Here is a 26,768-nt window from a genome sequence, read left to right as displayed (position 1 = left end):
TGTTTTAAGCCAGAGAGCAGACAGAGTTCCTGTGTTGTACCACTAGCAGGCTTGTGGGAAATCAATAAATATACATGTGTATATATATGTATATATATAGAAGTGGATTATTTTGTGAAACAGGCAGGATTTGGATAGATTACCACTGCCACAGTGCCTGGAGGAAGGGAGAGCTGAATGGAATATACCAGCTCTTCAACAGAGTGCTTTAGTAGTGACTTTTTTTAATCTGATGCATCTGCATATCAAGATATCAAAGATGATTAAATTACTCAAAAAACAGGCTTCTAAGTCTATGATTTTTAAATTTAATTATCTATTTGGATGTTAAAATAAATCTAATTTCTCTAAGGCTGTTCACCAGTACTACATAGCAATGTTGCAATTAAAGAAATGAGGGTGCTTTTGTATTTAGTTTTTAAATGTTTTTAAAAAAAGGTTGGTGAAAATGCAAATCAGTTGAATTATAAGTCACTAGTTCAAGCATGCCAACCACTAAGGATTGCTTTCTTCATGAACTTACAAAATCCTTGTCTAAGGATAATTGTAACTGTTGGTATTTGAAATAATACAATTTAGGGGTAAATTTTAAAAATAATACTCTGACAAAGGACTTACGTGAATTATACTTCAGAGAAGAGTTTTCTGTAGAATGAAAGACTTGGCCAATGGAAGAGACAGCTGTTATAAACATAACTAACTAGCACAGGTTCCTTGGTATAGGCATGATGAAAAGAAAAATAAGGATCCTGTACAGGTGCAAATGGGCTAAAAATGACATTGGCAAAAAATCTTCATTCATTTAAAATATGCCAAAGTGCATGCAATTTATAATTCCCTCCCTTTCACAAGAGTGAACTGAAAAAAATAAAACCAAAAAACAGATGGAACCATCTGTTTCTGTCAGTAGAAAACAATAATAGATACATTAGGTTCCAAGACAAATAAAACTTTAAAATATTAAGATTGAAAAAATACAATTAAATTTTTATTAAAAAATACATACTCCTTACTCAATCTTTGTGTACATTTTGTTTTGTGTGAAAAAGAAAAAAAATTAAAATAAAATAGGAAAGGCATTAAGACTACCTAATTATTTATACTGTATTTGGTAGAAGCGTGTTTCAGTCAAACTGATGAAAAATAAGTTATTCAGCTTTCATTTGCTCCCGGATGTCAGAAGGCAGAGTTTCAAACAGAGCATCTTCCACAACCAAACCAGCTCTCTTCAGGGCTCGGCAGTCACCGAGTTCTGGAGGGAGGATCTCAAAGTGATTGCCTTTGACATCTAAGTAAGAAAGAAACAGTAAATTTCCAATTTTCGGTGAAAGTACAGACAGGCTGTTTTTCCCAATCTTCAGAGTTTTAAGTTTCTTGCAGAAGTAGAGTTCATCTGGAAGGCTTTCCACTTTGTTACAAGTGATGGAAAAATATTGTAAACTTTGTAGAACTCCGACTTCAGGTGGGATAAATCGAATGTCATTGTAGGATAAGTCCAAGTATCGAATTTTGTTGCATAGGAAGAGGTGGGAAGGCAGCACCTCTATTTTATTGTGACTGAAGGACAGTCGTTCCAGGCTGGTGAGCTTCTTTATGTGCTCGGGGATGTAGGTGATGCTGTTATGCCACAGTTTCAGCACTGTCAGCTTTCTCAGGTGTTGGAAGCTCACGATTTCTTCTATAGATTTCAGGTTGTTTTCTTTCAGGTCCAGTTCCTGAAGGCTGAGCAGGCTGAACACAGCGTGGGGTATGCGCTCCAGGTCACAGTGGACCAGTTCCAGCTCTGTGAGGTTGGTCATCTTCTTTAAGTTGTTGAGCATGACCAGCTTGGTGCCGTCATTATGGATGCACATCTTTTGGAGGTGGCTGGAAACATCCACAACTGCCTGAGGGATTTTGGAGACATTACTTTTGATAGAGAGGATTTTAAGGCTTTTGAGATCCCTCAGAGACTCAAGGGTAACATTTTTGGAAATGTCATGACTTAGAGAGCCAACCAGGTAGAGCTCTTCCAGATTCCGGAGGCCATACATCCAGGGGGGCAGCTCCCTCATGTCATCAAACTTGACGCTCAAAACCTTGAGGTTTTCCTTCAGGAAAGAGAGAGCCGCGCTGTGGATTTTGACAGAGCACTGGTGGAGAGAGAGCTCTTGGAGATTGTCTAGCTGAGCAATGGTGGCTGGGATCATTACATTCTTAATGATTTCAAGTTTTAGAGATTGCAACTCCGTGATTTCAAAAACAGTGTCTGGAAGGCCAGAGAGCATGATAAGAGGCAATTCCAGTCGATTGTGGGTATTCGTCTGCAGCTTCTGCCTCAGTTTGTCAGGAGTCCACTCGTTATTTAAGTTCAGCTGCTTCAATTTGTTTTCACTGACTTCAGAGAGGAACACTGCAAATCTCTTGGAATACAGAGGGTCATACTGATCTATCATGTGAAGCATAAAAGCAAAGTCATTTTTCACATCTGGAATATCATCAATTCCAGTCTCCTGGCGGACATACTCAAAAGAGTATTCTCTTAGAGAACGGTAGAACAGCCAGTATAAGGTATAAAGGCACGTCAATCCATAGATACTTACAAAGCACAAGTAGCAAAAGGAGAGTTTTGAGAACAAGTGTGCCATGGTATGATTGCAAGAAAAGTTTTTATATCCAGTCATGTCCTGAATGTCAACGTTACAGTCCACTGTAAATTGGACTTTGGAAACCAGAGCGCTATTATATGCAATGATGATTAGGAATTTGATAACCTTCAGTACGGTCTGGCGAACATACATGGCATATAGTATATCTCCTTCTTCCACATGCAGCCTGAACTTCTTCACCTTTTCAAATAAGGCCTTTGCTTGCTCACCTTCCTTTTTATCCAGAGCCCCTGCAGTGGATTTGTCAACCACAAACTTCTCAGGAATTGACTTTAGAGACTGAGAGTTAACCAGACTGCCTTCAGGACCCGACTGGGTGGTGTTAGACCTGTTCATGTTGTTCTTCCTGTTGTCCTTTTCTTCAGAGTCCTCCCCAGACACTTCAGATAAAGCCCGTGTGGTCCAGGGAGAGTCAAAACACTTCCCCAGGATGGAGATGAAATGTTCTATTTTGGAGCTGGAGCCAGGGAATTTGAACCAAAAGTTACTGCAGAGCATGAAGACCAGGGTATGAATGAGCACAAGGTAAGGGAAATACTTGGCGTACCAGTGGAGGGCTCGCTCATAACACATCTGGTTTATGAAACTGTACTGCTGCAGGTCCAAGTCTGTCTTCAGTCCTTTCATTTCCACAGTGGCAGGGTTTGAGGGAGATGGTTTAGGTGGAGGCAGTGGGGTGGTACTGGCAACGGTTTGAGACACATTTGAAACGGAAGTGTGGTTCTGAACAGGCTGCACTCTTTTCGGAAGGCAGATTATCTTGTCTTGCATGACCTGAAACACAGAAATAATATGTTCAAATTATATTACTCTAAGAGCTTTCCTAATGTCATTAGTGTGAAGAAAGCAGCAATAACATCCAATAAATGTCCATTTCCTCTGCCTGGAGAATATAATGTTCAATTCCAGCACCAACATTTTCTACTTAGCTCATATGTTGGAAAAAAAATGAAATATCTGACTTTATTCCTCATGTCTAATAAAACAGCAAGTTATAACAAAGTGACTATTTACAGAATGTTCATATATATTTATTTCTAATTTGTATCTCTTCTTTCACTGGATGCTGGAAAAATCAGTCATTGGTCTGAAAAGTATATTCCCTTATCAGATGTAATCTTAAGTTATATGGCTCCTAATATTATGTTATTTTATATATGAGCAATAAAAGTATTAGAAAGAAGAAATATGGAAAAAAATTCTGACTTTATTGTTCCCCTTTTTCTTTCTACCCATATCCTGGTTTATATTCATAGATTAATACAAATGGCTTTAATAAAAATAAAAATTTTAATAAGTTTTTATAACAACTATTTCTTGAGAGATGAAAGAATATAGAAATGTTCAATAGAAAAATAATTATGTCTAAATTTGCTAGCTCTTCATATAATATTGAGAACCTCTCTACCAATGGTTTAAGTAGTTGCAAAAAATATTATGCTGTAAGAATGTCAAGCAGTCTCATAAGACTGAAATTTGGGAAATTGCAAATTTCCCCTTTTGATGATGAGGTAGGATGAGGCAGAATACACCTTGAATGAACCTGGGGGATTCATACCCATGAAGAAGTCCATGTAAGTGGAACAATTTGAACAATTGGCAAATAATTCCAAGGAAGAATAATAACTGAGAAGTATACAGCAATGACATGTGGAATTAATAATTCAGGGGGATTCTACTTGTACTTAAAGATGTCAAATGGTGAGAAATCCAGTGTTTGGTGAGTCTGCAAGAGTAAGGTTCTCACAATGTTGGCACATCAAAATTCTTTACATTGACTATAGAGGTAGAAACTGAACCCATTGTAAAGTGGATTGCTATGTGATCACAAGCTGGGGATGAGGGAACTAGCATCTCAGTACACAGAGATGTGAAGCTGCCAGTGGAGTGAAGCATCCAACACGTAGAGAAGTGCGGAGACCACCAGTAAATATTTGCTGAGAAAATGAATGAATCCACTAGTCCTTTGGCTCAGGGTTGTATGAGCCCAGGTGTTGAGGACACCTCTCCGAGGATGAAGATGAACATGATTGACAATAGCAAACTTATATTGTGCTTAATATGTGACTGTCCCTTTTATCATAATGTCATGGGTACTAATCTTTTCAACTGTCATGTTAATCTGATGAGACAAGTACTCATTCCCATTTTACAGATGAGGGCACCGAGGCATGGGCTCAGATTAGTAACTTGACTAACATCTAGCCAGGACCATCTGGACCCAGAATCCATGTTTTTATTTTAATTGACTGAATTTCCAAGAATAAATCAAAAGAATCCCAATTTGTCTTAAATAACAAGTAATTTACCTTGTAGGTACAAAGCTTGCTGCTCCCCATAGCCTATGCATAATGAGATGCATAATGAGATTCATAAAAAAATGAGGCTGGAGGAAGAGAAGTAGACAGAAGCAGGGAAAAAGACTGTCCTTCCCTGAGCACATTCTCCAAGAGTGACACTCTTGAGCTAATATGTTAATATGACATTGTTAATGGTGCCATGAAAACATAGCATAAAAGCAAGACTAGCTCAAGTCAAGAAAGCAGGCACCTTCTTAAAAAGTGCTGAGTTCCTGCCAAGGTAGCAGGCAGGCTCTCTTGCTGTCCCTCCTATAGGTTTGCTTTTAATTGTGAAGATGGGTAGGGCTTCCTGGCTGCTGCACAGGATTTCAAGCTAAGCTGTGCAGCGGTAAGTGCTCCTTCACTTGACTGTTTGCATCCAGGGCTATGTCCACACAGTCGCGTGCCTTTTTATATTCTGCACAAAGGCATCTGATTGGCTAGGGGCTACCATGCGCGACGGTAGGTCCCATTCTCCCTATTCTGCAGAAGTCAGCCTAGGTTCAGAAGAAGTGAAAGACTTGCTCAACGTTACCATAGCTAGAAAAGGCACCACAGGAATGAAAGCTGTCCTCTGTTTCTGGCCCCGCATTCTTCCACTACTCCACATGGTCCTCTCATTTCATCAAGCTTCAGTCCCATGCAGGAGGGCAATACTAGCCAAGTTCCTTTCAGACCTCTGATTTTATGTTTCTCTTGCAATCTTCATGAAGACATAATTTTTGAAATGTGCCTGCTCAAATCCCGGGAGGGTAAAGACAGTGATCTATTTTCCAAAAGCTATTAAACAGTCAGAAATGAGAACTGAGTAGGAAAAAATACTGGAATTTAGTCACTAGAAACTGTAGCTGCTCATGTTGCTGAGGGAACATATCATCAGAAGATTCCAGCACAGAGGCAACTCCAAGTGGAATTCTGAAAGAATGCAGGGACAGGTTGTCCAATCTAGGACTATGAAAAGTAACAACCACCCGCATAGTGAGTCCTGCAGACAACGGTATGAAGATTTACACAGTAAAACAGAAATGCAAGAGAGGAAGTCAGTTTCCTCTGTGTTTAACAGAAACAGTATTTTTCAACACTGCAATATCAGAAAGGACTGGGAGAAGGACCAACACTTTCAAAATTTTATCAAAAAGAGAAAGATGATCCCACAACCCTAAAGGCAAGACAGGATTCCTTAAAAAGGGGTGGTGGTGATAGAGTGTTTCTGTGGTATCTCTGTAAAACTTTGTGGTATCCTGTAAAACTTGAAAACTTTTTCTTCACCTTTTCTGTTTTCCTGAGAAGACTGTCAAATTAAAACTACATCTCACTTCTCTTTACCTTTACCCAGCAGTTGAAAGATGAGTGTAAAACAAGTCTTAAAGAAAGGATGCTTGAAAGAATTAATTGTGGGGCTCCAGCTGCTAGTGCAGGACTACACCAGGGTATGGGCAGGGCGAACGTCCCCAGCCTCGTCCAGTTCTAAAACCCTGTGTGAAGTTCAGATCCTTCCCGGCAGCTCTGACAGTTGCAGTGTGGCGGAGTTCTGCCCTCTCTCTCTCTCTCTTTTTTTTTAAATTTATTTTTATTGTAAACAAATGGGATACATGTTGTTTCTCTGTTTGTATGTTTGTGCATACCATTTGTGTAATCATACATTTACATAGGGTAATGTTGTTTGATTCATTCTGTTATTTTTCCCTTCCCCCCCACCCCTCCCACCTCTCCCACCCCTCCCTCTATACAGTCCTTTCTTCCTCCATTCTTGCCCCTTCCCACCTCCACTATGTGTCATCATCTGCTTATCAGCGAGATCATTCTTCCTTTGGTTTTTTGAGATTGGCTTATCTCACTTAGCATGATATTCTCCAATTTCATCCATTTTCTGCCGCTCTCTTTTAGGACAACCATGAGGCTGCCTTTGGAAGGAAAAAGCTTGAGTATAAAGCTGCATGGTGAGTTTGTGTAGGACAAGTAGAGGAGAGGGAGAAAGGAATTGAGGATGGGGGGAAAGGAAGAAAGGAAAAAAAGTGAACAGGAGAACCAGATCCAATATACATAGGGGGGAGAAAAGTTAATATCCAAAAGGCTGATATGAGAATCCTTCTCAGAATGAAGCCATTCATGTTAAGGAAAATGTCTAAGTAAACATGGGAATGAGGAGAGGGACACAGAGGTGAATTATTGACAGCTAGGGTCAGGTGAAGCCAAGGTACAAAGAGAAGGCTAATCTGCCCCCCTCCGTTGGGACAGTAGGCTTGGAAGTAAGAGCAAGTGAGTCACCACAGCCAGGGAGCTAGAACTGAAGAGAAGCTGGTTGAGCAACAGGGAAGGTGGCTGGGGTTTACACTCATCATTTCTATTTTGAGATGCAAGCACCTTTTAACCTTTTTCAACTCTTTAGGAAAATCTGCTATGTATACAACATAGTGTTGTATGAATGACTTTTGTGGAAATCACAGTAAGTTCATGCTTGGATTGAAGTTGAATAGAAAGGAAGAATTTTTCTCAGGATGGGTAAAAATAAAATATTTCCATGGAAGCAGATACTGGAACAGGAGAATGGAATCCTTCAGAGGGCACTGGACTGGGGTTTGACCCTAGATCCTCCAGATCTTCAGGAGCAGCTGACAACTAGTTCAGGCAAGACCTGAACAATTTTAGAGGAGGAAAAGTTTATTTGGGGGTTCACAGTTTCAGAAGTCTCAGTCCTTAGACAGTTGGTTTCTTTCCTTGAGGCTTGAAATGAGGCAGAACATCATGGCAGAAGAGTGTGATGGAGGGAAACAGCTCATATGATGATCAGAAAGCAGAGAGGGACTCCACTCTTGAGATACAAAATATATACCCCAAAGGCACACACTCAATGAGTCACCTCCTCCAGCCACACCCTACCTGCCTTCAGTTACCATTCAGTTAATCCCATCAGGAGATAATTCACTGATTGGGATAACACTCTCATAATCCAATCATTGCTCCTCTAAGCCTTCTTACATTGTCTCACACATACGCTTTTGGGGGACACCGCACATCCAAATAATAACATAGTCACTCATGCTAAGCTATGTGATCAAACTAAAACTTTAAGGAAGCAGGTTCCCAAACAGACCAGGGGTTCCTGAAAGCAGGAGACCCCAGTCTGTTTGCATCAGAGTAGTAAGTCCCCTCTGCTTTAACCCTGATAAGTAAGTAACCTGATGTTAACCACTCAGCTTTCTTCCTTTTGTTCTCTTTCCTTGTCCTCACTTTATGAAACCCACTGTTACGCTACTGCCCACTTGGAGCTCTCATTCTATTTTGCAGAATGGAAGCTACCCTAATTCATGAATCACAAATAAAAATAGTTAGATCTGTAATTAATTTTGTCTTTTGAGTGTTAGAATCATAGCACACATGCTGATAATGCAAAAGTGTGATCTACTTCTTTAGGTAGTTGCTAGAGATGTGGTGCAGTGAAATGCAGAACCCACCTGTGACAACCTATGGAAAAGGTGCCACATTGGTGTGAATGAGACCCCCCAAAGGCTGAGATTAAAACAAAATAAAACAAAACTACTTAACTTCAGAGGAACTACTTGAAATAACAAAGATAGAGCAATATAAATAAAGACCAGCTTATCTAGCACATGCCAGAGGTGTAAATGACATCTCCAGGGCTGGGTCAGGACACGGGAACATAAATGCTGGTCAGTTCTGAATGTGCCTCAGGGAAAGTAATCATTTTGGAGATTCTACTCTTAGTTGCTATGTTAGGGATAAAAGAACAATAAGGTCTTCAAGGTCAAACACAGGAGAAAGACATTTAAATCAGTAATTAGTGTGAGAAATTCACCTTTTCTTCACAACAAACTTTATAATCAATTTCAGAAAAAAAAGAAAAACCTGGTAGTATTTTTATTGAGGTTAAATTTGTTAGTTAATTAAAGAACTGGCATCTTTATGGAGTTGATCCTTCTCCATGATGTCTGTTTCCATCTAATTGGCTTTCAGGATTGTCTTATGGTTTTCCTTACAAAGACTTTATACATTTACTATTAAGTTACACCTTGGTATTTTACTTATTTATTTATTTTTGGATACCAGAAATCTACCTTTCCTTTTAAAACATCTGTTTTTACTACAGAAGGCAGAGTCTCCCCAACCCTATGCCATTCTTCAATTAGCTCTGATAAATTTGGTGTATTCTGTTCCAGATCTGTCTGCACATTTACATACATGATATGTAAACAAATGGCATCCTACTATATGTATTGTTCCTGCAATATATAACACTGGGTTTCACTTTCATGTGTCTATGAGATTTTAATATATTGGTATCTGGAAATGTATTTCCTTTTGAGTGCCCTGAAATTATACACTGTGTACAAGTACAACTTACTAAAGATATTCCCATGATGATGTGCATGCTGGTAATTTTGTTATTAAGAACTGTGCTGGTCTCAAAAAGTTGCACACTGTCTGTTTTTATGTGGTATTCTTAAAAACAGTACAGAGAACAGAGAGGGACACAGAACAGATGGGAGATCAGGGGTTGGGCTCACTGCAAAGGGTCCACATCAGGTATTCCTTAGGGTGTTGAGATTCTTCTGTATCTATTTGTAGTGGTGGTTGCAAGAATCTATGCAAGTTTTAAACCTAAAATATATATTTGATTAGACAACTAAGCACATTCTTAATGATGGGAAGGTTAAATGCTAATATCAACATTGCTCTGCCAGTTTTTTTTCTGGTATTTCTATATCATATTTTAATTTCTATTTTCACCTGGGTGGTTTTGTTATATTTTAGAGGTCTGCCTTATGGATTTAAAAAAAATCCAAACTAATCACCTTTTTCTTTTTACAAGTGAATTTAATGCATTATATTATTTTGCTTGCTCGTATCTGAATATTTGGACTTATTTTTAGATTCATCATTTTACTTACCCTTCTCCCTCCCTCCATGTCTTATTTTCCACCACCCTCTACCCCTCAGATGGTCAGGAAAATGTAGACTGCATCTTCTTTCTTTTCTTCTAGACATTATCTACATTTTCTTAAAATGTACACTTAAAGATTCTCAGTATCCCTCCCCTCCCAAGAATGTTTTAACTATTCACTGAACTACCCCATTTAGTTGCTCCTAGAGTTTGTTTTGGCTTTCTTAAAAAATACCCATTATTTTTACAATCTGTGGTTGACTATGATTGACCATATATTCATTAAACCAGGGGACTACTAGTTTTCTTAGATTCTGCATCTTTCCCCACTGTGTTCCTTTTTTTTTTTTTTTTTTAAGCATATCCACTACTTAATTATTCTTTTAATAAGGGTCTGTGGCTGGGATCGCTTGTAGGTCTGAAAATGTCTCTACTGCTTTCATTATTGAATAATAATTTGGTAAGTTATAAAACTCTATGTTGAAAGTAATTTTCCCTCAGCATTTAAAAACAGGATTCCATTTTCTCCCAGGCTATTTTTGCTGGTGAGGAACCTATTGTCAGTTTGATTTTGTTCTGTAGTGGCCAATCTACCTTTCTCTAGAGTGGTTTTAAGATTTTACCTTGAATCTCAGATTTCTTTCAGTTTAATTGTAAATTTCAATCTATGTGGATTAATCCTGCTCCATACCGACAGGCAAGGACTTGCTTCAATTTTTAAAAAATTAAACAAACATTTCTTTAAATGTTGCTTCAAATATCACTCCTTCATTTTCTTCCAAAATTCATAGCTATCAGGCACACGTGAGAGCCTTGCAGTCTATTTTCCCCAACCATGTACATGCTTTGTAATTCTCATCTTTCTTGGCATTTTGGTCTGGGTAAACTCAGTTCTTATTTTTTTATTTTTTGGGTGCTGGGGATTGAACCCAGAGCCTTGTGCATGCAAGGCAAGCACTCTGCCAACTGAGCTATCTCCCCAGCCCAACTCAGTACTCTTGTCTCATTCATTACTTTTTTCTGCAACTGAGTATAGTGCAGTTGTTCTATCAGTTGACGTTTTAAAATTCATTAATATTGTGTGTGTGTGTGTGTGTGTGTGTGTGTGTGTGTGTGGTGCTGGGGTTTGAACCCAGGGCTTTGTGCATGCCAGGCATGTGCTCCACCACTGAGCTACACCCCCTCCCCCACTGAAATTTTCATTTCCAAGGGTTCTACATTTTTTATGTCTATCTGCTTCTGAGTCATATCTATCTTTTTTATGTTATGACTTTATTTCTTTGAACACTCTATCTATATTCATTTTAAATTCATGGTTGGCTATTTGAGAACTTGATTTCATCTTGATTGAACCAGTGTTTCAGTTGCTAATTTTGATTATAGCCTTTCTTAACATAGTTTTCTTCAAGTGTTCCGTGTGGCAGGCACGCCCTGAGTGGGAGGTTTGTCTTCCACGGTCTCTATCACGTGTGCTCTTGTGGCTTCCTATACCCAGCCAGACCTTGATCTGCCATTAGGTCTTATCATGGCATTCTGATATTTCATTGTGATGTCAGCACCTCTCAGTTCCAGGCAGGGAGACAGGCAGAACAACTCAGTTCCTGGATGGGAGGCACTCTAGATGGACAGTTTCCTCTGAAGCACCAGCTCTAGCATCCAATTAATTGCCATTCTTTTCAGCTTCCTTTTGGGAGTAGGGGCCTTGGCTTCAAAGAGTGACCAGGCTCTAGTCTCTTATCTTAGTGCATTTATAGTTCCCTTCATTGGCAGGAGCTGAGCTCCTGGCTGATACTGCTTGGTTTTGGCTAACAGCCCAGCCATCGATTCAGCCCTACTCAGTATTCCATTTGTGCTTCACAGAAATGCTTGTCTGGTTTTTGAGTCCATGTGTGTGTTTTTTAAAAATCTCTTTTCATATTTTATCCGTCATGACTAAAGACAAACAGAGGAGTGTGTTAAAGTATTAACACTTGCTTTATCAGCTTTTCCATAAGTGTTTATGTGTGCTTTAATATAAAAATTACTCCAGACAAATAAATACTATGAACAATTGGTGTTGCTTGGGTAGAGTTAGACAGTGTCAACTGGCCAAATTCCCTCCTCTCAAGATGAGAATTATTTCCCTATATGTTCTTTTTCTATGAACTATAACCCATAAAGTATTTTTTAGTTTGGGCTTTTTTTTTTTTTTTTTTAGTTGCATTTAGATTTTTTAAATTTGAAAACAGCCATCATTGAAATAAATCAGCTCTGTTGCCCATTTTGAGAATATGAATGACAGTATAAGGAGGAGAAAAAAGAATTATCAATCCTACTCTGAATAATTTGTCACCACACTAGTCAAGCTGGAAATATTTCATTTTAAATGAAATTCAGGTACATTATAAAAATTAATGGTTGTAACTCCGAACACAAGATTTTATTCACATACATATGCACACAGATTTGTGCAAGTCTATGGAGAAAAAATATTTTTATATTAAAACTATGTTTTCTTTGGAATGTAGTTCAAAAGCAAGGAAGATCATTTTAATTTTTTTTATCTTTTAACTCCTTTAACTCCTTAAAAAGCCCAGAGCAAACATCTGATCATATGCTAAAATACTTGAATTGATAGCTAGAATCAGTAATCTTTATTCATTGAAAAATCTTGTTTCAATATCCCTGTTAGACTTTTTCTTGGATGTTTATCTTGAACATTTGTACTGAAAGCTCATAAAAAGAGTCTTATAACAATATTTCAATCAAGGAGAATTAAATTGCTTAAGGCATTAAAAGCAGTTTTCTGTGGTCACTTAAAATGCTATTTGATTTTGCTAATAAACCTATAATTTCCTTCCTTTCTGACTCATGCAAGATCATTCTCAAATTAATAAGCAAATAGTGTTAAATAATGTTAAGCTATCATGTTTAATAAAAAATATAAAAACAATGAATGAAGTCATATTTGGGGATAACATAAAGTTCCCAGTCATTGAATTTTTATGATAATTAAATACAACTTTGATTAGCATGATATGAAGGATAAAAATTCTAAACATCAAACTTTTAGATCTTTTAAAATTTATTGTATCACTGACCTTTCTATCATTTAATCAGCAACCATTGTTGAAGGTCTATTCAGTACTCAAGAGTAGACCTCTGTGCTATTCTCTGGGGACCGTCTTTCCTCTGGCATGGAACTTATAGTGCAGAGGGAGCCCAGTTATTAAAAGGTAATTGCCCGAATAGCCCATGTAATTAAAACTGTAACAAGAGCTATGAAAAGAAGATGCCGGAGATCATGAGAACAGAATCTATAAATTTAAGATTTAGCTAAGTGACAAAAAGACTTCTAGGTTTGAGCTTAGTAATATGATGAGAAAGACCAATTTGTTGATGTAGGAACCAGTAAGGGCATTGCACCATATCTAGAATAAAAGGCCCTTCTGTCAATCACTGAGAATAAAAAACTGAAGAAGTCTAAGTAGAATTTCACAAAAAACAGGTAGGAGTCACCAGGAATATCCATGTCTAAATATAGGTGAATTTGTGTGATGTCCTTTGTCCTTGGAAAGAATATCTTTAGGGTGATTGCCATCTGTGTTAGAATATATAAACTACCCAAAGTTCATAGAAATATTATTAAATTTGCTCCTATTTAAATATGGAAGGACTGTTATTTCTTTTTAAAACTTTTTAATTTTTTCTACTTTGTTGTACATGATGGTAGAATGCATTTATACATTTCGATAGATCATACATTAATGGAGAATAATCTCTCATTTTTCTGATTATACATATTGTAGGATCCCATCGGTCATGGAGTCATATATGTACATGAGGTAATAATGTTCTGTTTCGCTCTACTGTTATTTCTGAAATGATCTATGAAAGATGAATATAGCTTTGCAGTAAAACTTTTTGAGCTTTAATTTGGGCTTTTAAATGATAGTTATAACTACATCATCATAGAAAGAGGATGTGAGGGACAAAATTGGCAGTATATGATAAAGTAAGTGATACCATCCAGTATGTTAACTTGTGATCCAGATGTATTCTTTAGACTATGTCTTATTCTTTAAAAACACTGAGCCTGAAATCCCAGCAGCTTGGGAGGTTGAGGCAGGAGGATCTTAATTTCAAAGACGGCCTTAGCAAATTAGCAAGGCTGTAAGCAACTTAGCAAGACCCTGTCTCAAGATAAAAAATAAAGAAGGACTGGGGACGTGGCTCAGTGGTTAAGTGCTCCTGGGTTCAATCCCTGGTGCTAAATAAATAAATAAATAAATAAATAAATAAATAAATAAATAAATACTGACTGACTGTGCCTTACCTTGGTTATGACATGTTTATTCCACATAGGTAGAGTGGAGCCACAGAAAGGCAGGTGGACCACATGAAGGTGATTGCCTTTATCCTTCACCTTCTCTCTATCCCGCAGATTCAAATTCAGCTAGTACCCAATGGTTCCATCCTGAAGTTGATCATCCAGATCTACCCCCAGTCTTTCCTATCAGGTTATTGTTACTGCCTTGGACCAATGAATGATGTGACAAGAAACACATCCCAAAGAGCCACTCCCTAGGGCTTTTCTTTGGAGATGCCAAGAACAGACTATACTTCACCAACTACGAATTTTTAAGTTATCTACTATATGCTAAGGATCACAGGAAAATCAGAGGTATGACCAGTATCTGCTGTTCTAAAACACTTGCAATCTCGTTAGAGAGACATGAACAGCCATATGGAAAGTCAAAAAAGAGTACAAATAAAGCGAAGTGTATGTCATGTGAATTTCTGGTGAGCATAGTAAGAGTAAGAGTCTGGGTTTGGAGTAAGCAGAAAGGCTCCATGTAGCAGGTGAAGAAGGCTTCATTTGGGTCCTAGAGCTCCTAGATTTGAATAGGTTACCAGGGGACAGGAAGGTCAGAAAATTATTGGTTCCAGAGATGGACGAAAGGCTTCATTTGGGGAGAGAGGAAAAAGAGGCTGAAAAGATGGATTGTGACTCTTTTTTTTTCCTGAGGTAGCTCCATTTATCCTGGGCAAAGGGATGGCAGTAGAAGGGAAGGAAAATAACTTTCGTGTTACTACATTATCAGGCAAGGTATGACTTAATTGCTATGAGCCCTTTCTTCCTGAGACAAGATGCTAGTGGACAAAGAAAGCACCGTTCTCAAAAGGCATGAGATTTACTCTTATCAGTGGTAGGATTAAGTCTGAAAACACAGGATTTGTTTCAAGGATAACTATTTAAAATGTTTTAACTACAAAAAAACCTTGATGAGATAGGAGAGGAACTGAAAAGGCAGGGTCCATGGTGAACATCCAAATGCTTTGGGGCTTAGCAAATATCTTATTCACAAGTCTTGCTATTCTCCAAATCCAACACTGTTTTCGGGGTCAATCACTGCTGGAGCACAAAAACAGATATCTGTGAGAACTGCATATGTTGCATCTGTCACCAGGACAAACAAGTCCTTGCCTCCAGGGGAAATGGAAAAGCAAAACTGCAAAAAGCATTTCTTTCCTGCCATGCACATGCCATCTTCCCTTCTTGTGTTTTCCCTTTCCCTTCCTTCCTTCCTTTTTTCTTTTTTTGGTACCAGGGATTGAACTCAGGGGCACCTGACCATTGAGCCACATCCCCAGCCCTATTTTGCATTTTATTTAGAGACAGGGTCTCACTGAGTTGCTTAGCACCTTGTTTTTGCTGAGGCTGGCTTTGAACTTGGGATCTTCCTGCCTCAGCCTTGTGAGCTGCTGGAATTATGGACGTGTGCCACTGGCTCTTGTGTTTTCTTAAAGACTTTTAAAAAGAGCAGTTTCAGGGTTACAGAAAAATAAAGAGGAAGGTACAGAGATTTCTCATATGCCTTCTGCCCCCACAGGAACACACCTGCCATTAGCAACATTCTTCACCAGCATGATACATTTGCTACAATTTAAGGACATATACAGATACACCATTATGATCCAAAGTCCATAGTTTTCCTTTCAGTTCACTCCTGTACATTCTGTGGGTCTGGATAAATGTGTAATGACACATGTCCATCATTATGGTATATCATACAGAGCTGTTTCACTGTCCTCAGAGTCCTCTGTGCTCTGACTTCATCTCTCTCCTTTCCTACAACCCCACCCGCACACAACCACTGAGATAATCTATAATTTTGCCTTTTCCCAAATGTCCTCTTGTGAGAATCATACAGTATATATACTTTTCCGATCTACTTTATCCTCTTCATCTTTTCAGTGGCTTGATAGCTCCTTTTTTTCTGGATAATATTATATTGCCTGGACTGTCTCTTCTTTTTAATGATGACAATTAAAGCTTATATTAAGGCCAGAAAACTATATAATGTGCATGGAGGAAGTTTATATTTAGATAGCCAAGAGGGAGAGGAAAACATCTAAAGTAAATTGTCATATTTTAAGGTGCTTATTAATAAACTTCAGGGCTGGCTAGGGGTGTAGCTCAGTGAGGGAGTGTCTGCCTAGCATGTGTAAAGCATTGGGTTCAATCCCCAGGACAGAAAAAATAACGATGACATAAACCAACCTCAAAGGTAGAGTAAAATGTTTGTTTTTTATTGGTTGCTCATTTCCCCAATAGAAACAGAAATAGGAAGAAAAAAAAAACAACCCAAAATTCAAAAAACAAATAAAGCTGGTACCTTTGAGGCATAGTCTGTGTCCTTATGGGGTAAGGAATCCAAGAGATTGAAGGGATGAGTTCATTAAAATTTGGATCTTTGAATTTATTAATTTTCTCAGTGGTAGAGTATAACAGCAGTACATTTTCATAGGTTTCACTAATATATTATTAAAACCAGATATCCAGCAAGTCATCTTGAGTTATGTATCATCAGAAATTTTCATACTTGAGAAACATCAAATGTCACTAGTCTGGTAGAATTTCCTGAGTCATTATTATACAGAATAAGTAAAAATACAAAGACCCATAAGCTCCATAAAGGCAAGCACCATGTTTTATTTGTATTAACTGGCACAAAGTAGGCATGCAATAACTATTAGGTGAAGAAAAACTGTTTCCCCAAAGAAAAGCAAACCTCAGTCACAACAAGTCCACACATCCATATACTCAGATGCTACTGGATACCTGGAAACATGTTGCTCCCAGCTATCTTCCTCTGAGAGGAATCGGTTCATTTCACACATCCTCTGCATGACCAGTGATGGCAGCTCAGCGATTCCTCAAGCCAGGTTCAGTGCTGACTCTTGGAAGATACACCAAGAGAATGCCAGATTTGGGAGGCACATTTATTCCCAAGTTTAAGAAAGATCACATCTACATTATAATTTTGTCTAAATTTGAAATCTTGTTCAGTATGTACAATGCTCCTATCACCGCAAATGCCGACACACCGACTTTTCTGAGGGCATGAAGGGCAGTATGTACTACCACTGTTAATTTTTTTAACCCTTGGTTGGCCTGACACTTATCAGTTGTCATAAATGTTTTCATTTCCTGTATCTTCTTTGCATTTTTCTCCCTTTACCTTTTGAAGAAAACTGTTTCACAACAAATAAGGAATTAGGGGGAAAATATCAAAAAATGAGGGGCTGGGTGAGAGTCAAACTAGGGCCATCTCACTCTGTTTCAAGGAATTTCCCCATAAACCAAGCGGACCAGTGAATCATTTGATCCATGGCGATTTAAGATTTTGGTGGAAAACATCCACTTCAAAGTAAAAAAATCTGTGGGAAACTTCAATGAATATAAAAAGTGGATAAACATTAGGAACATACATTTTGATTTATAACAAAGAGGATTTGTTTTACTTTTTGAAGAATTTGAAATATTTATCTATAATTATGCTCTTATAATAATAGAGGAAAAAGCTCTTTTTGAAATGATGCCCAGAGTCTGAAATCAGTTCTGCACTCTGCTGGCTTAAGACACCCAACAGTTTACTGATAAATCTGTGAGCAGGAGGAAGATAAAAGAAATCAGGAGTGATCACAAAGAAACAAATCCTCTGGACTATCCACAATGTATGAAAAGCACCAAGATACAGAATTCTAAAGACTAGAAAAATCCATATAAACAAATAAAAAGCTGTTCTAAAAGGATTTTTCAAAAACAATGATTATTTTAGAAATTCACTATAATAATTCAAGAACAATACACTGCAGTACCCCGTGAATGAGATGATGTCACCGACCAGGTGTGATCAAATCTATGTGAAGAAACAGACTGCATTACTCAAAAAATTGCAACGTCACTGTGACACCACAGAAGGCTTGCAGTTACTGCGGTTGGCATGGCATTTAGAAGGCACTTATTGATGTGGGCAGAACTTGAGTCACACTTTCTTCTTTTTAGGAGAAAAAGGGCCAGTAGAGATTGTAACCCTTAAGGAAAAGTAGTGAGCCTTGGGCTCCTAAGGGGTCAGGGTCTGAGTTCAAGGGTCAGGGCTTTCCCTTGGGATCCGTCTGTTTGGATGCTCTCTTCAGCTTCTGTAGGGATTCTTTCTTTCCTCTTTCCTCACTCCCTTCCTTCTTTTCTTTCAGGGAGCTGGGATCAAATCCAGGACCTGAAGCATGCTAGACAAGTGCTCTCCCTCAGTCTGTGCGTCATCACTTTGACATCTCTTGTCTTTAAAGCTGATGTGATAGGACAGGTCTAGAGCCACCTCTCCCTTGAAGCTGATGGTATCCTGGGAGGGCCTGAAGAAGACAGCTCCGATGAGCTTTAGGAGAATTAACCCGAAGTCAATCTCCTTCTTCCTTTTCTTCTCATCCCCTTCCCTTTTCCCCTTTATTTCTCCTTTGCTTGGATCTTCCCCATCCACATGCTTCCCCCTTCCCCCAAAAGTGGCTGAAATTACAATGTAGAAAAAGAGGCTCAGGTTTCTTTTACCCCCTCCCGACTTTCTGGTCCAGGTGTGTACGCCTTGGGGGAAAGCAGCTCTGGTGACATATCTGAGGTCTGGCCCAGCTCCCCAGGATATTGACAGTGAGGTTTTGGGCCAGAGCTTTGGCTTCAGTTAAACGTTCTCTTGCCTGGTCTTACACTCTAGTCTGTGTATCGCCTACAATGGCTTTTGAGAGAGGAACACACGTAGCTATGGGTGGGAAAGTTTAGGCATTTGGTCCTGGATCCTAGATCTCTCTATCTTTAACAGAGGACCAACTGATCCCATTTATGAATCATGGAGACTCCCAAAGTGAGGAGAAGGTATTTTGAAGTCTATGGTTAAATAGACTACACAAATAAATAAATTTCTATTTTATTATCTTCTTTTTATAATAAATCAGTGAAATGTAAATATCTATTCTGTCCAGTTTATGAAACAAAGGCTAAGAAAAGCCACGTTTTACCTGAAAGCCCACTAAAAGCACAAAGTTCATATTTTCTGTATGAAGTCTTAATGTTTCTCTTTAAATTTACTTGACATAGCAGAATTATTTTTAAAAAACCCTCAGATTTTGTATTTCTAGTAAACATGAGGTTTCTAAAAAAATAAAATCACAATACAGCTGTTGGCCTGTTTATGAGACAAAAGATTTGTGGTTTGTAGTGCAGAATTCCTAAAAATATAAAACTAAGTGTCTAATACAATATGAAACAAGTATTCCAGAAAAGAACATGGTTATAACACTGCGACATCTTGCATTATACATTTTTTGAATAACCATTTTACTCAGTTATCCCACTCCTAAGTTTATACCCCAAATCAGCATTATACATTTTCTGAGACCAATATGTAGTACCTACATTATCAAATTTAATATCTGCATTCCAAATGAAAAGCTAACACATTTGAACTTAAGTTCACATGTCCTTAGCTTTGGGTATCCCTGCAAAGAATCTCCCCAGTTTATTTTTATTATTATTTTTTTGCAGCATTAGGGATGGAACCCAGGGTCTTGCACATGCTAGGCAAGCAGTATCCTTCTATCTCCCAGCCCTATCTCCAGCTTTTAAAACTAATATACCTTGAGCAGGGAGATGCCAATTCTTTTTTAAAACAGTTGACCCTAATATGCCAGTACTTCCAACATTTCTTAGAAAACCTATCATTTTGAACTTGTTGTTACATGATTAAAAGGGTTGCTATGTTCAAAAGCCTTTATTCCTTCATATTAGAAACAAGAAGTGCTGGTCAGGTGCAGTACACCTGTAATTCCAGCTACTCAGGAGGCTGGGGCAGGAGGATCCCAAACTCTAGGCCAGCGTGGGCAACTTGTTACAAAACAAAAAAACAAAACCCTCCAAAACAAAAATCAAGGACTGGGGCTATAGTTCAGAGGTAGAAAGCTCCTGGGTTCAACCTCCACTACACCCACCCCATCACCAATGGGAAAAAAAGAAAAAAAGAAAAGAAACAGAAAAATCGTTATCACTTATATCAAAAAAATTCAAAGTCCCTATTTCCTAGAAACTTCCATGTGGACATTTCTGAAAATTTACCTTGCTTCTCAGATCTCATCCTTTCTAATACCCTAGAATGCTTTTATTCCCCTTTCAGGAATATAATTTATTCCTACAGCCATCCTACATAGAATATCAAGGACCTTGATCTTCCCAGGTAAAATTAATTATTCTTTCTCCTTTGCATTCATAGCACTCTATTCCATATACCCACTGTAGCAATTGTACGGTTTCTACATTGCAACAGTTTGAAACCCTTCAGGACCAAGATTAAGTTTTGTGTCATTAGAACCTAGCATCATGTCTATAATGTGTACAGAATAAATTTTATACAAAGATGAATAAATGTGTTATTTTACCTCTGCAACTATTCTTAAAAATTCTTTGGGACACAGATGAGCCTTAAATTATTCTGTATTTCCCATAATACCTAACAGTGCTGGAAATCTAGTCAATATTCAATAAGTATGCACTGATTTATTTGCAGTTTCATAGCAAAATTTTCATTAAACAGAACTCTTCTATCACCATTCTCAAGTAAAAGCTAGATACTAATGTGTTGAGGATGTTAGGAAAAAGGAAAAGAGATTTCTCTATTGGACTTTTACTAAATCACTTTCCTTTTCTAATTTTGATAATGTGTTATTTTTCTTAAAAATAAACAAACAAAAAAAAGAAATTTAAATACTGCAAGACTACAACCTTCATGGAAGAGTAAAAACCCATGCCATGAAAGTATCACCATAATTCAAAACCACTCAAGTTTAAATGAAGTATTTTTTAAATCCTTAAAAGACTGAAGTATGCTAAATAGTTAATAAACAAACAGGCACTTGAAGTTCATTTGAAAGTTAGTTTAGAATGTAAAAAACATTTTCCCACAAAAAGACATGAAGGTTGTAAGATTCTTAGTGCAGCTCATAAGGCCAGCTCCAGGGGTATAGGGTGAAATACTTTACTAACATCAATCAACACTGATAACAAGGTCTGTTTGGGATGCTGACAACACACCTATCCACACAACATCAGTAGGAGCAGGCAATCATCTGGATAACAGAAATCTGGTTCTCACCACCTCAACTAACATTTTATTATACAACAACTACACAGGACCAAAGCAAAATAAATTCACAGTTCCATAAAATAAATCATACTAACACTGAAATAACTCTGTAACTTGATATAAAAAGGTGCCTCAATTTCTATAAAGTTTCTTTGTCATAACAGTAGTTTTTTTTTTCTTCTACACAAATTCTGGTTGTAGCTTTCCTACATATAAATATCCATTGCAACATATACACCTTAGTACCTGACATCACATGAATTACTATTATCATAACTTTGTTGACACTTAAGTAGCAACAATGTAGGGCAGAAATTGTTAAGACAATGTCTCACTGCTTCTCTAAGATGGCAAGGATTTATTAATCTTTTTATCATATTCTGGAAATACATCATGAAATTTTTTTTCCCAAATCTGTTATTTGAATATCCAGCTATGTCTCTTTCTTTGACACGAGCTGTATGCTCATTATTTGAGAATACTGAATGGGAATGCTGGATGAGAGCTCCAGCATTATTCCCATCCAGTTCTGCAGGGGGACTGTGGTAAATCTCTCATAGTACCAAAAAAAGGTCATTTTTTAGTAGCTGCTTTTTATACTTTTCAGGGAAAAGCTGGTTTTCCAAATAATTAACTCACACAAATAAACTTCACACAATACAAAGTTTTCTTGGGGTTGGGGAGATAGCTCAGTCGGCAGAGTGCTTGCCTTGCAAGCACAAGGCCCTGGGTTCTATCCCCAGTACCGAAAAAAAAAAAAAAAAGGTTTTCTTCATCATTTCAAGATGCAGGTTTAAAGTGCAGTTTTGTATTCACATTTTTATTAATATTGCCAATGAATACTCAGGATTGCTGAAGCATATTTATGTACTCATTCAACAAATATTTCTTGTGTTAGGTAAAGGTACCCAGGTGGGTACAAAGAAGGATCAGATGTGAATCTAGCCCGCAAGCAACTTGTCATCTCACAGGAGCAATGAGACAGGCTCTAAACATTTTCTGCCCTATGCTGTGCCTAGTTAAGTATTAACAAAGCAATGGCTGGAAGCTTAAATTTAAGACAGCTGGCATTTTGGGGAACAGAAGTGCTCCAGGACACTAGCCGACAGGTGTGGGACAGGACTTGTCTCAAGTCCTACTGAACAGATCCACACTAGAAAAGCAGAGGGCCCCCTCTCCCTCATCTCTCTGTACCATAACACAGGCTCCAGCTCTCTGCCTGGGATGCTGCTTCTACAGATAGCCACATGCCTCCCTCCCTCTAGTCCTTTCTTTCTGTTCAGATGTCTCAGGACTTCCTGGGTGGCCCTATTTAAAGCAGGATCTCTCACTCTCCTCACGCTGCTTTAGGTTTTTCAAAGTACTTAGGTTTGACATTTATATTTTTTTAAAAAATGGGGGGAGCAGGGATTTTGTTATTTTTTTCACCGTTCAACCCCATGCTCCCTTCCCACACCCACTTCCCAGGTTGTTCAATTTCTGGAAGGGAAACTGATAACCTCACCTGGCATTTCCAGAAAGGACCTGACTTTTTGAAAGTTTGCATTTGTATGGAGCCAAAACCATCCTTCCTGAAGCTTCCACCATTGGTTCTATTTGGTCTTCTAGGACACATGGAACAGGATACAGCCATTTACACATTTCTCAGGGCAACCCCTTTTATCTTCTCTTTTCATGTTCCCTTCAATCTTCTCAAGTTGAGATAAACACAGCTCAGGCCAAGGCCTCATTCAAGGTTTGTGGATCCTTTACCTATACTGGTTACAACCTCTTTAATTATGGTCCTAAATACTAAAAAATGAACCAAGGTTTCTGTATTTCAAAGCTCTCAGTCGCTTTCTGAGGATATCAGATGCTCACTGTATGTTAGAACATGGCTGGAATGTGCCATTTACACCTCATCATCCACTCCTCCCTTCAATCCACAGAGTCCATTCTTCTGAGATCTTACTTGCCGGCTGCTGACTTCCTTTCTGGGGAAACGGGAAGGACCCTGACAAGTGAGACCTGGCCTCATGGAGTCTATATTCCTAGAAATTAAGAAATAATTCTTCCAACTAGATTTTTGTTCTTTAAACAAATGGATGATAAATCTTAAGACTTAATGACTTTTAATCTTAATGACTTTCTTATTTGTAAAATTTAGAGTTAAACAATTCTCTACTTCTGAAGCACAACCGAGGTATTTGCAAAGAGATTTATACTTTTACAATTGGGAAAAAAGTCTAAAATTTGGAGACAGCATCTGACCTATACTCTATAAAAGAAATGAAAATTCCTATAGTGGGGGTGATTTTGAACATCCGGATGTGTGTGTGTGTGAGAGAGAGAGAGAGAGAGTGTGTGCATGTGCATGTGTGTATAGGTTGGGAGAGGGGAACCTTAGGGCAGAGGGTTGAATTATCCATTATCTTCAATGCATTATATATTATCAGCATTAGTTTATGTGAACCCTATCTTCCCCCCATCTTTCCTTCTCTTTTTCTTGCTTTTTTTTTCTCCTTAAGTGATTCTATAATCACTCTTCCACCATATTTGAGCATTCTTCATATAAATTTGAAGATAAATTTATAAGGTTTTGAAAAAACCTAACTGGAATTATACTAATATTTTGGAACTATAAAATGAATTGTTGGGAATGGGCATCTTTATAAAATGGATTCCGTACTATTTAAAACATGGAATGTCTTTCTGTTTATTCATACTGTCTTATATTAGATATCTAAAAGTTTACTGTGAAGGTATTAACTATTCTTGGTTAGATGAATTCTTAGATACCTAGTATTTCTTGTTATTTTTCCATAATATCTTATTAGATTTGTTAAACCTTTCAGTTGGTATATATCTTCAAAAGTTGGGAGAACTTTATTTCATATTTTAAAATGTGTATATAAAACAGTGGATTTTTTTTAGTATATTAAGTCTAGATATTCTAAGACAATTGTAATTATAAAATGAACATTAAAATGCATGCGTTTTCAAAGGAAAACAGTAGTACAGTAGAAGAAGGAGCAGCATTCATTGCTCATATTAAACAAAAGGCTCCAGATATAACCTAGAAACTTCCCAGTCTCCAGTTAAAATGTGGTTCCTGTGTCAGCCCCGTCCTCATCCCAGGGCCCCTGCTGGTGTGAGGATCCAAGTGTCAGCAGTGTTCTCAGCTGAAGGGGAAGAAGGGGCATCCAGAGGAACAAAGGAAGTGGGTGTGACAGAGCAAAGATCCTCCACAGGATTAGAGGATGGGGGAGCTGATTAGATACAAGGTCACCGCTTTCTTCCTATTGTCTTAAACTTATGTAATATAGGTCTTCAAACAGAGGTTCTGATGTGTTCTCACACAGGGATGACAAAAGAGCCTAAATATATACTAAGTCACATTTGCTCCCATAGAAAGAAGACTGGTCCTCTATCATTGCTTTGTTATTTGAGGATAAAGATAATTATTAAACAATCAATAGGCAACAAGATCGTATCAATCCATAATGGTGAGATAATAGGAGATTTTCCCCATTCACTGACTGGCACTGGATGGCTTCAGGTAACCTGAGAAAAGCATTTAGATCCATGAACTGTGTCAAAGTGTATGAATCATTCTTGGGGCCAGGAATTCACGGCACATTAAATTGCCAACATGATAGATGACAAGAAGTCAAGTTCTAGGGAAGATCAAAATCAGTTTGAGTAAACCACTAACAAGGAGGTTCTAATTCAGGCATTTTCTGTTACTAGATGTAACAGAGGTTTGTTTATTTTTGTATCAGGGATTGAAACCAGGGGCACTTAACTAATGAGCCAATCCCCAGTCCTTTTTATTTTTTATTTTGAGCAGGGTGTTACTAAGTTGCTGAGGCTGGCTTTGAGGTTGCAATCCTCCTGGCTCAGCCTCCCAATTTGGGATTAAAGACATGTGCCACCACACTCATATCATGGGTTTTGAAATAGTGGTTTTTTTTCTCAGCATTCTCCATTGTTCCTACAGACACGAGCAAGTTTGCTCTTCAAACTATTTTCACCATCCAGATGATTTTTGTTTCATATTCCTCAAAGACCACTGTAGAATGGTGACATGCAGTGGGTGCACAGAAACTTCATAAAGCACATTTTAGATGAGGTCTTCATTTCAAGCCTACTGCTCCTTAGTGTCATCAGTTATTTCATCAGTATTCTAAATTTCACCTTAAATTAAGTAAGAATCTAAGAATTTCTGGGTCTTCATCTATAAATTAAAATTTGACAAAAATATCTACTAGAATTCTCATAGAGCATGGGACAGAAGTCGGAGTAGAAGCAAGAATTCAAGGCACATTATCAAAATAAACTTCTCTGAAAACTCTTGAATCTGTAATTTTTCCTTCCTGTATTTCTAGTGAATTGACTGGAAGGCCATTTGCCGTGGGGCTGACATTGATAGCTCTAAATCAGAGAAGTAGAAATGAACTTCAGTGTGTACCAGAAATCCAAGAGCGGGTCCACTGACCAACAAGCTCAGATGTTCCAAACTCTTTGATAGTGTTGCCCGGCTGACAAGTTTGCTCCTCTAAATTGGTTACATCCACTGGCTTCTTTGTAGATGGGCTAAAGTCACTGAGGATCATTCCCTTGTAGGTCCCCCTTCCTCCCCTCCACCCCTGGTCCTCCAAATTCAGAAAGCAGGAAATGTCCTTTTTCTGTGCAACAATCACAAGGCAGGTCCCCTAGGGCTTCCGAGGGCTTACATCTTCCAATTCCTGTTTCTGGTTTCTAACTGTTAACTATATTTGGTCATGAACTGCCTGTGGGCTATTGTGGATTTGGTTATAATAAGATAACCTGGAGTTACTGATCAGAAATCTAAAGCAATCTTATTTTTCCAGGAAGCAACTCATTGACCTTTGAGAATTTGGTCTATTTAATTGAGTGTGTTGAGTTTTTGAACAGCATTGTTTAAAGCACAAAGTTGGTTGTTTACACTAAGGGTCCCCGAGGCTGTATGCCTTTACAGGAAAAGGATTCCTACACTCCCTACATCCTCCTGCTTTACAGTGAATTTATATTTGTTTCTTATGTGTACTGATGTAATCTAAGGAACACTCTTTACATGTGCACTTATTCCATAGCAGTCTTGAAAAATGTTGCTTGCTTAGAAATGAATAAATATTTGTCAGATGAGTAAGACAAGATTGCTGATTCAAATTCTTATATATCAAGGCAAGAAAGAACCAACATCCCTGTAATAGATAATAACCTCCTCCTTCCCCCAGTGTTTTCAAAGATACATCCTAAAACTATATGAACATTACCTTTTTTAGGAGTAAATAGATAATCAACTATTATTTGCCATAAAAGAAGCAATTTTCAAACTATTTCAAAAGCTATTGGATTGCCATTTTATTAGCAATGAGTGATCTCCCACCTTAGATTTTGCTCTGTCATGTTTCAAACCTAGGCATTA

At 38.0% G+C, this 26,768-nt stretch overlaps 1 protein-coding gene across 1 annotated transcript in view; it reads right to left on the bottom strand.

Annotated features, from left to right (window-relative positions):
* Window positions 1–960: 960 nt before the first annotated feature.
* Window positions 961–26,768, bottom strand: part of LRRC8C (leucine rich repeat containing 8 VRAC subunit C) — a 102,124-nt gene continuing 76,316 nt past the window's right edge. The window contains exon 4 of the mRNA XM_079151136.1: window positions 961–3,422. Coding sequence (XP_079007262.1) covers window positions 1,149–3,422 — 2,274 coding nt within the window. The 3' untranslated portion in view covers window positions 961–1,148. The remainder of the gene's footprint in view (window positions 3,423–26,768) is intronic.

This window comes from Sciurus vulgaris (assembly GCF_902686455.1).
Source record: "Sciurus vulgaris genome assembly, chromosome: 1".
In the NCBI taxonomy this organism is placed as follows: domain Eukaryota; kingdom Metazoa; phylum Chordata; class Mammalia; order Rodentia; family Sciuridae; genus Sciurus; species Sciurus vulgaris.
This window is presented reverse-complemented; position numbering and strand designations above follow the sequence as displayed.